This window comes from Bos indicus, chromosome 6 (assembly GCF_029378745.1).
Source record: "Bos indicus isolate NIAB-ARS_2022 breed Sahiwal x Tharparkar chromosome 6, NIAB-ARS_B.indTharparkar_mat_pri_1.0, whole genome shotgun sequence".
Taxonomy (NCBI): domain Eukaryota; kingdom Metazoa; phylum Chordata; class Mammalia; order Artiodactyla; family Bovidae; genus Bos; species Bos indicus.
This window is the reverse complement of record NC_091765.1, coordinates 67933186-67951305: the sequence shown is the minus strand read 5'-3', so window position 1 is coordinate 67951305 and position 18120 is coordinate 67933186. Positions and strand designations below refer to the sequence as shown.

The window sequence follows — 18120 nt, the reverse complement described above, 5'->3', positions numbered from 1 at the left end:
TGATCAATATATCAAGATTCCATGTAATGATTGTTGTATAGCTGAAAACAGTATATATAGTCCAAAGCCCTTTCTTACTGGTTAATCATGATCCAGAAGTATGTTGTGTTAATGTTTTGGCCAAGGTTAACACGTAGCCAGCAACAACCCAGGGAGAAGCAGGGTCCTGATGCTCAGCTCTGTCAGCCTTCAGTAGCATTGTGACTGCCATGCACTTCTACTTGGCAAGATGCTGTATTTCACATAACACTGCATCTCACTTAACATGATAATGTACACTGCAGCTCTGTTCCTGTGATATGCATATATGTAAATAATTTCTGTTACTGTGGAGGTTGGGAGTAGGTTAAAATGAAAACTTTTGCTTTCTTTTTATATAATATTATGTATCCAGTAACAATCCTGGTGGCTCAGACGGCAAAGAATTTGCCTGCAATGCGGGAGACCTGAGTTCAATCCCTGGATCAGGAAGATCCCCTGGAGAAGGGAACGACAACCCACTCCAGTATTCTTGCCTGGAGAATCCCATGGACAGAGGAGCCTGGTGGGCTACAGTCCATGGGGTTGCAAAGAGTCAGACACGACTGAGTGACTAACATCACCACCATCCAATAACAAATAAATTGACGTGCATATTAAGGGAAGAAGAAATGGAAATAATTTTTTCCGCCTATTTTTTATTTACAGTGCACCAGAGAAGAAGCATTTTTCCTCAACAGAGCCTTCGTCACAGTCTGTTTATGCTGTTCAGTCACTGGGCAGGTCCTTTTAGCATCATGTTTACACCCTTGGACAGATACAGTGATAGAAATATGCAAATTAACAGACATCAGTACTGTGCACTGAAGGTATTTACCTAAAAATCTGACTTCTTTTTTCTTAGGTTAAGAGTGGAGTTAAAATTTTTTTCTCTCTCAGTGCCTGGTGTTATAAAAAGGATCAGGATTTCTTCAGAGTACCTAAGAGTACTAGAATATATATTTGCCTGCTGTATTCAAACACTTATACAGGAAGTTTATTTAAATGCATAAAATATAATGTAGAAATATTCCAGAATCTATGAAAACTGGAAGCCATATTCTTAAAGAATTGAGGACTGCCTCAAAAAAATACTTATTTTTTTTCTTACTTAAGTACTTTCTCTTGATCTTTTTTTCCCCTTCACCTCCAGTACTGTTCAAACTGCATGTCTAATGTAGTATCATGATATTTATGTACTGCTCATGGTAAATCTCTTCATTTCAAAAGTTACTATTATGCTTTTCTTTATAAACAAAAAAATCAAAGATATTGTGGCTACATAAGCATGAGTAAAATATCCTGCCTCTTCTCATTAAGCAATCAACATGTAACCTCTGAAATGTTTTAAATGTAATTCTAATATTATTGTTTGAAGGCTATGTCTGCTGTACTCTGTTGTGGCCCTGTTGCAGATAATGTAGGACTTTCATCAGATGGCTATTTGTACAAATGGTTGGATAACATTTTGGACTCTCTGGACAAAAAGGTAATTATGACAGTTCCCTTAAAATTCTGTAGTAAATTACCACTGCGTTGCACTATTTGGGGGGCTTCCCAGGTGGCACTAGGGGTAAATTATCTGCCTGTCAGTGCAGAAGATGCAAGAGATGCAGGTTCCATCTCTGGGTTGGGAAGACCCCTTGGAGTAGGAGATGGCAACCCACTCCAGTATTCTTGCCTAGGAAATTTCATAAACAGAGGAGCCTGGGCGCCTACTGTTCATGTGGTCTTAGAGAGTTGGATATGACTGAGCGCACACACACACACATTGCATCATTTAGAGTTATTGTATGGCTCACTGAATATGTCTTTTTGAAATAAGATAGGTTAGAATTATGGGTCCAAAACATATTAGGTAAAACCAAATAGCATACCATAAACTAAGAGATTTCTAATTCTTATTTAGTTCTCATTTAAATAATTTTAATTTCCCTCTTAGAGGATTAATATAGTAGTGTGTATTTATCTCACAAACGGTTTTAAATCAGTAAAAGAATATAATTGTGGAATACTTTAAGCTCCATGTAAGAAATATGCTATTTGCTCTGTTTAACTTCTTTGGTGACTCTCCAGTTAATCACTTTTCCCCCCTTATTACTTATACCATACAAACACAGACTTCACAATTTAAAATAAGACTTACATTTCTTCCCCCTGGAAGAAATGTATTTTGTATTGGGCTATCAAAAACAACAATAAATTTTGACAAAAATAGCTGGGGAGGTTAATCACTCATTTTCCTAAAAGCACTTAATCACTGTTCCTATTCATCAGCCACCTCCATGGCTCTGCTGGAAAATTGAATTGTACGACTAAGAGTCTTATATAAAAAGCAGGAGACCACGTTTAATTTCTCTGTGCTGGTTTTTCTGCTGGTTGAATAAAATCAGAAAGAGTTGAACTAAAGGAGACTTGAGTTTTGTGATGAAATACAATAAATATATGCACTGTATTATTTTAATTGAAATTAAGAGGAGTAGATAAATAATACATCCCTTTCTCTGTCCTGGGCAATTCTGTGGCCTTTACTTAGGTTCATCAGTTGGGCTGTGAGGCAGTTACATTACTGCTGGAGCTGAACCCGGATCAGAGCAACCTGATGTATTGGGCGGTGGATCGCTGTTACACTGGTTCCAAGAGAGTGGCAGCCGGTTGTTTCAAAGCCATAGCCAATGTTTTCCAGAACAGGTACTCTAGCTTTTGCTATCTTTCATTATTTAGCATCTCTTAAAAAACAGAATGTGTCTTTTTGAGCTCAGCGATATTAATAAACCAATATTTTCTTACCTTAAACTCGAACAAAATCTAACCAAATGGTGATAATGATTACCATGCACCTGTTGTTACCTATTGCCTTTAAAAAAAAAAAAAAACAGTCACCTCATAGGCTTAGCCTCTGCATGCCTGCATCCTTCCCTTTATATCATATCATGTTTATTAACTGGTGTGAAAGCCTCTAAACATTGTTTATCTAACATGGGAAATTTGTCCCTAGGGATTATCAGTGTGACACAGTGATGCTCCTCAATCTAATACTGTTTAAAGCCGCTGATTCTTCTCGAAGTATCTATGAAGTTGCTATGCAACTTTTACAGGTTTGTAAACAAACGTTAATTAAAATATATTTTTACTCGGGACTTAACGAAGCACAGCAATCTGTTCTTGCCTTGAAAGTATGCTAATGTTCATCTTTATTTTTAATAGTGATGTATGGTATGATTCCTAATTATCATTAGAAACAGAAGACTAAGATAATATGGGTCATTTAAGTCTACAAATAATGCAAAGTTTTGAGTGTATTGTAGAGGATTGTGTGTGATAACCCCCACAGTCACCTGTGTGTGTGCCTCTGTGTGTCTGAGTACTTGGAAAAGTTGAGTGGTTAGAGCCTCTGTGTGCCTTCACCTGTTTCTGTTGAGCAAATGAGAATAATGTGAGTCAGTTTGTTTTGGAGAATCAAGTGAAAAGTAATTAGCTCTTTTATGATAACCTTTTGTGAGTTTTCTTTATTAGACTGAGATGAATAACTTAGACATTTCACTTGGATATGTGGTTATATCCATTGATGGTAGGATGTGGTTCTTCATTCTTAACCAAAGGTTAAGAATGGGATTCAAGGAGATGCACATTTTCCCAAAGGGTTTGAAGTGGTTCTGAGGGATCATCTTAAGAATTATACCCTAGTGTCTTTATTAGTTAAGAAGAAGGTTGAGGGATGTAGCTCTTTGTATAGTATAATATCAAAAGAATTTTTTGCTTGTATTTTATATTTAATCCATGATTAAGCAAAATAGGTTTGAAGATTTTTTTTCACATATGCATATTTTTATATAGTCATAATTTTGAATTGGAAAAGTGATAAATCTTCTTCAAATAATTGTATGTTAAGTTGCAGAAGTTATTTTCAAACTATGTTACTGGCATTCAACACAAGGAATGTTAAAGTCTTGTAAAGAATTACAGAGCTTATCAAGATGGGACTGTGCCGGGGTCCAGCCCCGGCTGATCCAGGGTATTTGAAGGGTAGATGGCGTCGGCGACTATTTAAATATTCATCAAAGATATAAAGAGTAATAGAATGAGGATAGCTCAGTAGGAAAATTCAGTGGAGAAAAGAGGCTGAGTAGCTTGGTTTACGTGGGAGACCAATAAAACTTTAAGACAAGAAGCTTGCACCACTTACGTAGGCCGCAGGCGTCCTTCCGTTCTCCCGAAGGAGAGGAGACACTGAGGCCTGCCCGGTCGGATCTTAGAAGCCCAGGCATAATTAGTAAGCATGGCAGGTTCCGCACTCCAAATGGAGACTCAGCCAGAGTTTGAGAGAGAGAGAGACATGGGGAGACCAGTATTTCGAGGAACTGATCCCAATTCTTTATTTTCCAGAGTCTGTTTTTATACACTGAGATGTTATACAAAAGTCATGCGGGGACAGCAGTCCTGACTTTTATTAAAGTCAGGTGCTTCACACAAATGTATACAGAGGTCTTAGGGGTGTTACATCATCTTCTGGCCAGGGGGGCCTGCTGACAATTTATGACCCTCTCCTTGTGACAGCGGTCAGTCAACCAGAATACTTTTTTCTCCAAGGGTGATTATTCTTAAAACAGATGCCACCCAAATAAAGTTACATTCCTATAGGGTGAGGTTGTAGTGGGTTTTAGTTAAGGAAAGAATTTACTTGGCCTAAGGTCTAATGTGATTTATATCAAAGGTTAATACTTATTTCTTCTATATATTCATTAATGTGTGTAAGGGCAGGGGATGTGGAGTCTTAGCAACAAACATTGGCTCAACAAATGAAAAACCCTTCACCAATACAATTTCTAATCAGCCCACTATACTTATACTAATGGTTTTCTAACTTTTCTAAGGAACCTGTTTTTAGAAGGTTTAAAGCATCTCGTGCCTCTCACGGTTGGGAGGCTGTGAGCAATCACATGTGGCCGGACAAGCCTGTCAGGCAGGCTAGAGAACCTTCAGAGGAGTTTGTAGGTTGAAACACTCCTATCACGCCCAGGAATTATTATTAACTGGAGCTCTAAGTTAACTCCTTCTCCGAAAGAAGTGGTGGGGGACAGCCCCCCGTAAAGTCAGAGGTGTAGGGGAGAGCACAAAGTAGTAAAGTAGGCAGACTTTGGTTATGGGGGTAGATGCTCGAGAATTTCCAGGGGGACTTCTGCCTTTGCGTATGTCAAGCCTCCTTCCTCATGACCTTTGCCATGGGCGGAGTGCCTCACGCCGGCCCCCAACAGGACTGGTACTTTTTTTTTTCCCTAAGTGCTAGAAAGAAAGATAAATTGATCCTTATAACCCTCTGTTCTAGTATTCATTTGGAATTACAAAGAACAAGAATTAGAGACCTTTTGCAAACATTTCTGGGAATTAGAGATTAGCATCCAAGAAACTTTACAATGTATACAACTCTATAGCTTTTAAACTATAATGTTTCTTGGGAGAACATTTTATGTTTTTAATTATAGCTGAAATTTAGAGGACCCACAAAAGCTTACATGGATGGGTTACATTCCTGTAGATCCTGGAACCGAAGATGTTTCGCTATGCTCACAAGCTGGAGGTCCAGAGAACGGACGGCGTCCTCAGCCAGCTGGCCCCTCTGCCGCATCTGTATTCCGTGTCTTACTATCAGCTGTCCGAAGAGTTAGCAAGGGCGTATCCCGAGCTAACTCTCGCCATATTCTCAGGTATGATTGTTCAACTGGCTAGTAGTTTTTTTTTTCAGCAACCATTTTGAAAAAACTACTTTTAGGAAATGTAAATCTATGAAATTTGAGGTTGAATTAAAACAAAACCTGTCTTTATATAGGAGAGGTTTTTTTCCTTTAATATGAACTCTTTAATACTGATCTACCATGATACGGAGATTGCTTATTAAAGATCTCTAAAGGGATTCTAACCTTGACCTCTCTTCTCCACCTCACACTAGCCAAAATAAAACAAAGTAGGAGGGGGCTTCTGGAGAAGGCAATGGCACCCCACTCTAGTACTCTTGCCTGTAAAATCCCATGGATGGAGGAGCCTGGTAGGCTGCAGTCCATGGGGTCGCTAAGAGTCGGACACAACTGAGCGACTTCACTTTGACTTTTCACTTTCATGTATTGGAGAAGGAAATGGCAACCCACCTCAGTGTTCTTGCCTGGAGAATCCCAGGGACGGGGGAGCCTGGTGGGCTGCCGTCTATGGGGTCGCACAGAGTCCGACATGACTGAAGCGACTTAGCAGCAGTAGGAGAGGCTTCACAGGCAATTTGAAAATATTCCTTTAGTAGACATAAAACTTCCTGAATCTTCTAGTGTGTAGTTTATCTTGTATATTGGTCTATTTTTAATAATATAAATGGGCAGGGATAAGGGTACAGGTTTCTTTCCGTAAGTAAGACCTCTAATCATAGGAGAACATACTGCACTGCCTTAAGCAGAACTACAGCTAGGGACCCACCTTGCTTCCTGGTCCAGTTTCCTTTCCTTGGGTCCAAAAAACATTCCTGCCTTGAGTTTCTAAAGCATGGGCTGTGTGTCAAGCAAGATGTCCTATATGTATATATATGGGTTTCCCAGGACTCAGATTTAAGGTAATTAGGGAGCTCATCCAGCTTGAGCCTTTCTGGTCGATGAACACACTATTGCAGATGCCTCCATAGTGCTTATAAATCCTTTAACTGAAAAGTTTTATTAGTTATAATATAAAAGACTCTTAGCTAGTTTTTCTCTTCTTCATCTTCAGTAAGATCCTGTTCTAATCTTAGTGCTGCAAATGCACCAGAATTGTTATGCAGGAGATACCAGGGCTCTGAACCTTTCATTCAGGTTCAAGGCACAGAGGCCTCCGCCTTCTTGGCCCATCTTTCCACAGTGCCTATTTTAGCAGTGGAGATAGTTTGAGTCCCACCCCTAATTGATCTGATTGGGGGAAAAAACAACTTAAATTCTCCTAACATTCAGTGTTTAAAGCAGCACACGTGTTAGGTTTGCACCGGTAAATAGCAGCAATCACGCTTCTTCCTTCTTCCCAACTTCCGCAGTCCCGACATCCCTTTCAGGATGGACGTGGATGGTCATCAGTGCAAAGTAGTAACCACATACGTGCTAAGTCACTTCAGTTGTGTCTGACTCTTTGCAGCCCTACAGAGCCCACCAGGCTCCTCTGTCCATGAAATTTTCTAGGCAAGAATACTGGAGTGGGTTGCCATGTCCTTCTCCAGGGGATCTTCCCTGACTCAGGGATAAAAACTGAGTCTCTTAAGTCTCCTGCCTTGGCAGGTGAGTTCTTTACCACTAGCGTCACCTGGGAAGCAGATAAGTAACCGCTGTCTCCACTAATTTTGCTGCTAGGCTTTTCTCGGAGGCTCCTGGGCTTTTCCTGGTGGCTTTAGCACAGAAGAGAGGAGTCCCTGGTATCTCAGAGGTCATGGAATTGGTCAGGATGGCAGTGGGTGCTGGCATGGCCTTGGCTCCCATACACACGTAAAATCCCTCAGCCAGGATCTCTTCATTCAGAGATCCAGGTCTCATATTTCATACTTGTGGTAATAATATTGACCTGTTAACAGAAGGGATTCTTTTAGACGGTAACGATGATCCTGTATGCAAGGCAGCAAAAGAGACACAGATGTAAAGGACAGACTTTTGGACTCTGTGGGAGAAGGCGAGGGTGGGATGATTTGAGAGAATAGCATTGAAACATGTATATTACTGTATGTAAAATAGATGACCAGTGCAAGTTCAACGCTTGAAGCAGGGCACTCAAAGCCAGTGCTCTGGGACAACCCAGAGGGATGGGGTGGGGAGGGAGGTGGGAGGGGGGTTCAGGATGGGGGGACACATGTGATGATTCATGTCAATATATGGCAAAAAACACCACAATATTGTAATTATTCTCCAATTAAAATAAACTAATTACTTTAAAAAAAGAAAGGGTTCTTCTAAAAAGTTGGAATTGAGCATAAATGTGTGCAAGGCACTGGACTGAGCAGATTGTTGGCACTGTGTTGAGTTTGTGCAAACTGAGCCTGAACTGAAAGTATCCACTTGGACCATCTGTTCTCTCTGTACACTGAAAATCAAACCTCTTCCCCTCGCCCTAGTTGGTTCTTACTCTGTCTGACCTTCAGATGCCCACGCTGGCCTTCTAAAGCAGTGCCATGGCACTTGAAAGACCTGCCACATTTCACTCTAAAGGGTTTGAACTGCCAATTCTCGTCATTTTCTAAAGAACCATTTCAAAGTGAAATTGTTATATTGTCTGTCCTGCGTGTGTCAGAGTTGCGTTTTTGTGGAGGTGCAGAGCAGGCAACACTGTAAGTTGCTCTGAGATCCTTGTTCCGAAGTACATTCTTGGTTATCTGTACTTCTGTAGCTGGTGTGATGCTGTTAATTATACGTATGGCACATCCCCAAATGTTAATAAAGGACTCAAAGAGGTTTTGTACATAAAAAAAAAAAAAAAAAACCTCCGTGACACAACTACTTTTGTTACCTTCTGAGAGTATAATAAGGTGAGGATCAAAGGTTGATAGTTGGTCCTAGGTCAATCTGTGTATATGTGGTAGAACTGGAATTCAGACCCAGACCCAGGCAAAAGGGGGCTTGAGGAAAGAGAAGGTTTTTACTTAAAGTGATTTATGGAGAGTAAACAGTATATAAAAACTCATAGGCTTTGGAATCAACCTTGTATTTGAATCCTCTGCCACTTGATCATTTTCTGACTTTGCACACGTTACTCGAACTGTCCACCTCACAAAGTTTATCATGAGCACTATATGAGATGAATGTAAAAGTAATAAGCACTTCATAGGAGTCTCCCCTAGATAGAACCTAAACATGTGAGGTTTTTCATGGGTCACTTTAAATTAATCTGTGAATAAAGATTGTCTTTATCTTAGGTTTATTTGTTAAGAAGCACATATTGTAAAATTTCCCACATTAATCATTTTAACTATATAGTTCAGTAGTGTTGTGTATTTATATTGTTGTGAAACAGATCTCTGCAATTTTTCATCCTAGAGAAGTGAAACTTTATACCTACTAAACAGTAAACTCCCCTTTTCCTGAACTTCCCCCAGCCCTGTTAACTACCATTGTGATTTCTATTTCTCTGAACTTGATTATACTGGATCTTATAAAAGTGGAAGCTTACAGTATTTGTGGTTTTATGATTAGCTATTTTCACTTAGCATAATGTCCTCAAAGGTGATCCTTTGATGTTGTAGCAAGTAACAGGATTTCCATTCTTTGTAAAAGTTGCAGAATTTTCTATTATGTGTATGTGTGTGTCAAAACACACATTTTTGTTTGTCCATTTGTCTAGCAATGGACATTTGGATTGGTTCCACTTCTTGGCCAGTGTAAATAGTGCTACTGTGCACTAGGCCTTCAGGACCCTGCTTTCAGTTCATTTGGATATATAGTCAGCAGTGGGATTTCTAACTCATATGGTAGTTCTATTTTTAATTTTTTTGAGGAGCCATTACACTATTTTCATAGCAGTTAACACCAGACTCACCAATAGTGTGCATTTATTTTTCTTAACTACCAGAGATATTTTATATAAAAGTTAAGTCTGTGGTGTATGTTAGCTGTTTCCTTTTCTTTATGATGTCATCAAGGTCAGGTTTATTAAAAGGAGAAACAATGCTCATAATTCTTAAATGTAGTGAATAAAATCTGGCTTGTTATTTTTTCAGAATTAAAAAGTTACATTTAAATTCATTACAAATCAAAGGAAAGCACAGTTACACAGTTGTTCCCTCTTTGACTTGTCCTTAACTACAGAGATAAGCCAGAGAATTCAGACAGCTCACCCTGCTGGGAGACAGGTCATGCTGCACTACCTGTTACCCTGGATGAACAACATCGAGCTGGTGGATTTGAAACCCTTGCCCACAGCAAGGCGACACGATGAAGATGAAGACGATTCCTTAAAAGACCGAGAACTGATGGTGACTAGCAGGCGCTGGTTACGAGGAGAAGGCTGGGGATCCCCGCAAGCTACTGCCATGGTTCTGAATAATCTGATGTACATGACAGCAAAGGTAACTGGTTTTGTATTTGTGGTTCCTGCACAGAATTACCGAGTTAGGAGGAGTAAACAGGTTAGAAATAGACAATGAGATTAGATAATCCAAACAAGTATGTGTTATAAATAAGTTCCTTTCTTTAAAAAAAAAAAAAGCTTCACATCAGATATAAAATATCTTTTGGGGAATGGAGCTAAAATCATATGTGATTAATGATATTTGTATTTAGATTTGTTGAAAGAAATGATTATTTCTCTACAATGTGAAGAAGATTAAAGCTGTCTGTCAAAGCATTATTTTCTAATATTTCACGATGTTATGAGTTTGGTATTGAATAGATGGTTGTTACTGAAGTGCTGCTGAAGTGTGTGCTGTATTTCCTGTATCTAGTATGGTGATGAGCTGGCCTGGTCGGAGGTGGAGAACGTGTGGACCACGCTCGCAGATGGCTGGCCGAAAAACCTGAAAATAATATTGCACTTTTTGATCAGCATTTGTGGAGTAAATAGTGAACCAAGCCTCTTGCCTTACGTATGTGTTCAAGTTCATTCACTTTCATGTATATATGTATAAGTATACTTAGCCAGTGTCTTGTGATGTCAGAATCTGGGCAGCCGTAGAACAGCAGAGGCAAAGCAGGGGCCAGGAGGAGGACAATCAGGAAATAGCACATGGATTCATTGCTATTCATTGCTATTCATTGCTATTCATTGATTCATTTAATAAATATTGCCTGGCTTTACTACAGGTCAAGTGCTCTTCTGTGTTCTGGGCATTATAATCTGATGGATGCTACAGATTTTATTCTTTGAACCTACACCTAATTTATTTAATGAATAAATCACTAGGTTAGTGATGTACAGTCATGGTAAGGGCTACGGAGGAAAACTGCAGAGTCCTGAGAGTGGATAACTTTGGAGCCACCACTGTCTGAGAGGATTCGAGATGATATTGGACAGAAACTAATATGAAAGTGGAGAGATGTTAGTAGTTTTTCCTGTCAGCAGCTGACACTGGGATATTAGAGCATGATGAGAAGTGAGAGCTCAGTACCTATAGAATCATGCCCTAAAGGCTTCTGGAAGCAGGAAAAATCATGATAAGAGATAAACAGTGAATAATGCACAGTCTTTATCTTCTGAAGAAAGAACAGTACTTAAATCTGCTCAAGAGAATACTATGGAACTATCAAGCACAAAGGTTAAACTGACATGCACACAGACATGTGTGTATATGTAGATATAACTGTTAGACACAGGGTAGCATCTCCTTAAAGTATGTTCCACAGAAAACTAGCTCTGCAGAGTGTTGCTCTAAAGGTTCTTCTGGATCCTCCTTGAAATGAACCATTGAGTAGCCTTGCTTTACCCAACATCTCCTGGGTTAACCTGATTACTGAAAGCTTTGTTCTGAAGGCATGTCACAATAATCTGCATTGAGAAGCACTTGGAGAAAGGTGGGTGTGTAGTACAAAACATGATCCCACATTAGCTGTCTGACCACACGTCCTAACAGTCCCCTTCAAGCCCGCTGCCGTTGGGTCATGCTGAACCCTCTGCTGCCCGGCTCTCACTCAGGCATCCCACCCAGGGACCTTGCCATTTGCTTTCCTCTCTCCCCAAACAGTCAGTTGCTCATTTCTGCACATTCTTAAGATGTTTCCTCAAATGGCTGTTCTCACTGATACCTTTGCTGGTCATCTAGTTCAAATCTGCAAATGCCCTGCCCCCACATATACACTCTTCTTTTTCTTGCCCTGTTTCATTGGTTTTCCTAACACTTATCATTGAACTCACTGTATATTTTATTTCTTTGCCTCATTACTTTTGCCTCAGTTAGTCCAGTAGATTCTGAGCTCTTAAGAGCAGGAATCTGAGAATTCCCTGGCAATCCAGTGGTTCACACTTGGTGCTTTCACTGCCATGGCCTGGGTTCAATCCCTGGTCAGGGAACTAAGATCCTGTAAGACGTGCACTGCAGCAAAAAGAAAAAAAAAAAGAGCAGGAATCTTAATTTAGTTCATTGCCACCTTGTCAGAGCCTAGACTAGTGCCTGACACACAGGAAGTTCCCCTTAATTGGATGAATGAATGACTGAGTTGGGGCTGGCACTAGAAACAGGCATGAAGTTGTAATTCCAAGAAGCCGAGATGAAATTCCTGGGCTTCCCTGGTAGCTCAGATGGTAAAGAATCTGCCTGCAGTGTGGGAGACTCAGGTTCAAGCCTGGGTCAGGAAAATCCCCTGGAGAAGGGCATGGCAATCCACTCCAGTATTCCTGTCTGGAGAATTCCTTGGACAGAGGAGCCTGGTGGGCTACAGTCCATGGGGTCACAAAGAGTTGGACACAACTGAGTGACTAACACTTTCACTTTTCAAGATGAAATTCAGAGAATTGCCATTTGCCAGAAATTTTAAAAGAGCTATTTTTCATGATGATAATAATAATTTCTTAATTATCACTTCTTAAGCACTACTTATTTGGAGGAGGAAATGGCAACCCACTCCATTGTTCTTGCCTGGAGAATCCCATGGACAGAGGAGCCTGGTGGGCTGCTGTCCATGGGGTCACACAGAGTCAGACACAACTGAAGCGACTTAGCAGCAGCAGCAGCAGCAAGCACTACTTATAGGCCAAGTACAAGCACTTCATTTACATTACTTAATTCCTGGAAGAAATCTGTGAGTTTGGTAAGATGACTGCTGTTTTACAATGAATAAAGTAAGGTAGTGAGAAGAGTGACATAGCTCAAAGTCACATAGCTATTTAGGTCTATCTCTGTAGAGCTGGAATTCTAACCCAGAGCTGTTGATGAAAAGTCCAGGAAAGCTTCTTGACAGGCCCTGCAGCTGGAGTGGGAGGTGGGGCTTGAAGACTTGACAGGATTAGAGTCATGAGTATCGTCTCAGAGGTCCTGAGTCAGAGCAAAGACACAGAGGCAGAAATGTACCTGATGTGATCAGAGAAGACTGAACTTGAGAACAAAGAATTAGCAAGTACAGCAGGTTGGATAGATCTAGAGCTGTGTGGGAGGTCAACTATCAGAGAACCATTATCAGATTTCTGGTGTGATGTGATAGAGCATATTTTAAAATTTGTCCAGGGGTGATGTAAAACAGAGCTTCTCACACATCTGAATGCAGCGTGAATCAGCTGGGGGGGATCTTGTTTTCATTCTCATTCTGGAGTTGGGGGTGGGGCCAGAGATTCTGTATTTCCCGAAAGCTCCAGATAATAATGCATGTTCTACGAGGATCACATTTTAAGTACTAAGGTTTAAAAAGGGAGAAAAAAGAAAGATCACTGACTAATTGATCAGCCTATTTCAATAATACATACTACTAAAACATACTTTTTGATCAAGTATGATTGATCAAGTAAGATGGATCAAACCAGTCAATCTTAAGGGAGATCAACCCTGATAACATGGACTGTATAGTCCATGGGGGTCACAAAGAGGTGGGCATGACTGAGTGACTTTCACTTCATTTTCCATTGAAAAAGAAACTGATTTATAAAAAGGCAATGATCTTTTGCTTTTCTAAAAATAAGTAAAGGGAGTGATAACTTTATGGACACCATTAAGCAATATAGCTGCTGCTGCTGCTGCTGCTGCTGCTAAGTCGCTTCAGTCGTGTCCGACTCTGTGTGACCCCATAGACGGGCAGCCCACCAGGCTCCGCCATCCCTGGGATTCTCCAGGCAAGAACACTGGGGTGGGTTGCCATTTCCTTCTCCAGTGCATGAAAGTGAAAAGTCAAAGTGAAGTCGCTCAGTTGTGTCCGACTCTTCGCAACCCCATGGACTGTAGCCTACCAGGCTCCTCCGTCCATGGGATTTTCCAGGCAAGAGTACTGGAGTGGGGTGCCATTGCCTAAGCAGTATATCTAGGTCATCCTAATGATACAATATTAAGGGCTGAAGGGAAGAGTACTTATAAAGCTGATTAATGTCTAATTGCTAATCAGTGTCTATTCAAATTTAGATTGTGCTTATTCATCTACTACTTAAAGCTGAACTTTACTCTGATAAAATTTGTCTCAAGACAAGTTTGTGTGATAAAAATTGTGCTTTTTCTTTTCCAAACGATTTTTTCTGTGACAGGTGAAGAAAGTTATTGTATATTTAGGTAGAGACAAAACAATGCAGTTGCTTGAAGAACTGGTGAGTGAACTACAGCTGACCGACCCTGTCAGTTCCGGAGTCACTCACATGGATAACCCCCCTTATTACCGCATCACTTCCAGCTATAAAATCCCTTCTGTCACCTCAGGTGAGAAGTCGTTTAAAACTGATTACTTTGTATGCAAAAAGAAGCTTTCCACAACTGTTCATTTTAGCAGGCGTTTGCTTTCAACGTCCTAGAGAAAACACTCAAATGTTAAGTCATAGATGTAATTAACTTGACAGAACTTTGTAAATCCTCATATGAGTAGAAAGGTTTGACAATGTAAGGATTTGTAATGTGATAAAGGGAACATTTATATACCTATTCAGAACTGGAATATATCCATTTTGTCCATTTACAACAGATGCTCTTATAAATGGATATAATTAATATGTAAATATCGGAATTGCTCACTTATTGAAATTACTGTGTAATTTCATATTATAATTATTTGAGCATATATTATACATAGTATTCAATCATGTGAGTGTATTTACTTTTATGTATATCTATATTATCATAATATTTTGAGTTGAAACTACATCCATTGAAAATTGATAAAATATCTGGACTGTTGTAGATTAAATTTATATGAAATTCTTTGTCACTCAGTTTATATTAAATGCTTTTGTGATGTTAATAACATTGTATAATTAGAGATCTTTCATGCTGTGTTTTATAATTTACTTTTGTCATCTGGTTTCATCTTTTTGTTATACTTTCTAGGAGATTTCTAATAATGCTTCCATTGAATTTTTTATATCTGCTAAAATATTTTTAATTCCAAAGAGAGTTTTTTAATTAAAAAAATTTTAGGAGCATCCTATTCATGTTTCACAGTTGGACTACCTTCTTCTATATTTGATAAAGCTTTCTACCTGGGAAAGTTCCTATTTTCTTTATATTGCTGTTTCTTTGTTTTGATTTTGTCTTCAAAAGCCTACCAATTCTAGATCTGTCTTTTCATAAACAGTGGCATATTAAAGAGTTGACTGGATGGTCTGTAGGTATATATGGAACTTGTTGATATGGTTTTTTATACAATGATTTCATCGATGTAAGTGTCCATTGGTCTTTTCTCTTGTACTAATCAGATTCCCCAGAGAAAATTCTTCCAATCCTCTGCCTAGAGTAGAAGATGTAGGGGTGTGCGTTTGTGTGTGTACTGATACGTATAATCCATAGATAAACACACTTGCAGTCTTCCAGCCTTCTGATAGCCCAGTGGTTTAAGAAGGTTGCAGGGAGGTATGTCTTTTCAAGTTACGTATGTGTGTATATCTCCACTTAGTTCCCTTATCCTCAGTAAAGTACTTCCTCCTTCCCCTGTGGATGGTGTGCCCTAGTCTAGAAATCCTCTGATTTATTGGCATCAAAGAAGACCTCAAGTGAGCAGAGATAGTTACCCAGTTACAAGAGGTAGAGGGGTAGCTCTTGGGGCCCAGCTATTTCTGAAACAGATTTTCAACCATTCTTGCCATTTTTAGCATCTGCTTCAACCCCTGCTTCCAGAGGTACTCTGTTGCCACTAATTCCTAAGTCTTTTGGAGGTTTAACAATGTAGATACAGAAGTTTCTTGTTTCCTCCACTAGCAGCTCTGGATTCAGCTCTTTTGACCTTAATTACTTCTTGTCCATTTGTTTTCCAGCATCCCTAACTTTGTTGCTGTTGACTCCTTACTCTGTTGGTCATTAAGAGTACATTCCTTTTTTAAAATCACCTTCATCTCATTTGGGCTTCCCTTGTGGCTCAGCTGGTAAAGAATCTACCTGCAATGCTGGAGACCTGGGTTCGATCCCTGGGTTGGGAAGATCCCCTGAAGAAGGGAAAGGCTACCCACTCCAGTATTCTGGCCTGGAGAATTCCATGGACTTGTATAGTTCATGGGGTTGCAAAGAGTCAGACATGACTGAGCAACTTTCACTTTTCTTCTCATTTTAGTGGAGTTTTGACATCTGTAGTATGAAATCTTTTGTTCTTATTGAGCTGTCCTAAGCTTTACATTCATTGACACTGTTTTATTTCTGATGACAGGAACTACTTCTAGTAGCAATACAATGGTTGCTCCCACAGATGGCAATCCTGATAATAAGCCCATAAAAGAGTGTATTGAAGAGAGGTAAGTACGTCTCTGTTCTTTATTAATCTTTCAGTTTGACGTATATGATTATCATCAGAATAAACGATAATTTCTGCATTGGAATGGTGTTAATATTCTAGTGAAGAAATATATTTCCATGCTGGAAATTTTTCACATTAAAGACACTTGCATGCTAGATTTTTAAATATGCACCAATGGATGAATAGGCGGAGTATGGTGAGTCACTTTTTGTGTTGCTACATTTTTTTAAACTTTTCTAAATGGAAATTTTACTCTTGCCTGTCTTATATGGAAGAGGTTTCACCAGAATGTTATTATCACAACAGTTTAAGAAAAACTTCAGGCAGAAATAACTGACTTCAGAGCTTAAGCTTTTGAATTGTAATGTGGAAATTAAAATATATCACAGTAAACTTTAGTAATTTGTGTACTGTGTTCTTTTTTTAAGCATAAAAAGTACAAATACCGTTTTACCATGAACTGTGACTAACTTCAGTGGTCATTCCCACAGCTATGTGCACCTAGACATCTACAGCGGACTAAACAGTCATTTAAATCGTCAACATCACAGACTAGAATCTCGATACAGTAGCAGCTCGGGAGGATCTTATGAAGAAGAAAAAAGTAATACATTCCAAATGTGTTTTTTTTTTGTTTTTTTTTTAATAACTACGATGGTCAGGTGTACTATCATTATAGTAACGTTAGTAATTGTATTCTTCCAGTAAATTGTTTTTAAGAAGAGTATTTAACTGCCACGAGTGGTGTTCCAATATAATCTGAAATGTCTTGACTTTAAGAAGCAACATCAAGTGGGGGAAATACATTTTAAAAGCACAGGTTCCCTGTAGGTTGATCAAAAGGAACATAAGAATTGGTTCTCAAGAAGCATCATAGAAAGAATCACAGAACAGACACACAGGCAACAGGCTGCTTTTTTGAACAGGTTTGATCTTTGGTGGGACTCGGGTTTTCTTGAACATTCTCCCTTGCAGTTGCAAAATGAGCACTCTGTCCGAGTCTCATTTTAACACTAAGGTAGGGTGAGATGGAGGCACAAGCCTTCAGACCACAAGGGACCCTGAAGATGATCTGGTCCAATCTCCTCATTTTGCACATGATGGAACTGAGGTCCAGAGAGGTTAAGTGACTTATCCACGTCACACAGAACTCACATGTCCTGATGGCCTTTTTTACTGCACCCCGCAGCCCCACTGCAGTAGAGCAGATTTCCTTTGAAGACGGGTTTCTATCGGCCCTATCTCCAGAAATTTGAACTGAGTAACTTACCAGAAGGCCCTTGATACAAGGCAGCTTTACCTATAATGTGGTCTCATAGCTTGGACATCAGTTGTGAAATCATGATGAGGTGCTCATGTAGTTTTGCTTTGATTTAAAATAAAGGAATTTGAATTGATATATCTTTTTCTCTCTCTGATTTGCTTAATCTGATAATATTGGTACCCAGGTCTACCTAGCAAACATTTGTCAAAATGGTGGGAAACTTTCTTTTTTATCACTTTCCAGTGGTATAAATAGTTGGTGTCTTACTAGAGTTTGCTTATATTGGCAGAAAGTAGATGGTGTAGACAATGAGATCATTTTATTTTGATAGGTGACTCAATGCCACTTTATTCTAATTGGCGACTGAAAGTGATGGAGCATAATCAAGGAGAGCCACTACCCTTCCCACCAGCTGGAGGCTGCTGGTCACCACTGGTGGATTACTTGCCTGAAACGTCATCACCTGGATTACCTCTTCACAGGTGGACCACAGCGTCATTCCTCTTTCATACG

At 39.6% G+C, this 18120-nt stretch overlaps 1 protein-coding gene across 9 annotated transcripts in view; it reads left to right on the top strand.

The window, feature by feature from the left end:
• The window catches only part of FRYL (FRY like transcription coactivator), a 267816-nt gene that overhangs the window by 199044 nt on the left and 50652 nt on the right, over positions 1-18120 (top strand). For all 9 annotated transcript variants that reach the window (XR_011567188.1, XM_019962715.2, XM_019962717.2 and 6 more), the window contains 11 exons: positions 688-848; positions 1397-1507; positions 2555-2709; positions 3017-3116; positions 5555-5723; positions 9810-10069; positions 10445-10585; positions 14158-14326; positions 16257-16341; positions 16835-16947; positions 17939-18089. Coding sequence is in view for 8 of the 9 variants with exons in the window: in XM_019962715.2 (XP_019818274.2) it covers positions 688-848; positions 1397-1507; positions 2555-2709; positions 3017-3116; positions 5555-5723; positions 9810-10069; positions 10445-10585; positions 14158-14326; positions 16257-16341; positions 16835-16947; positions 17939-18089 (1615 nt within the window). In the remaining variant the exon portion in view is untranslated. The remainder of the gene's footprint in view (positions 1-687; positions 849-1396; positions 1508-2554; positions 2710-3016; positions 3117-5554; positions 5724-9809; positions 10070-10444; positions 10586-14157; positions 14327-16256; positions 16342-16834; positions 16948-17938; positions 18090-18120) is intronic.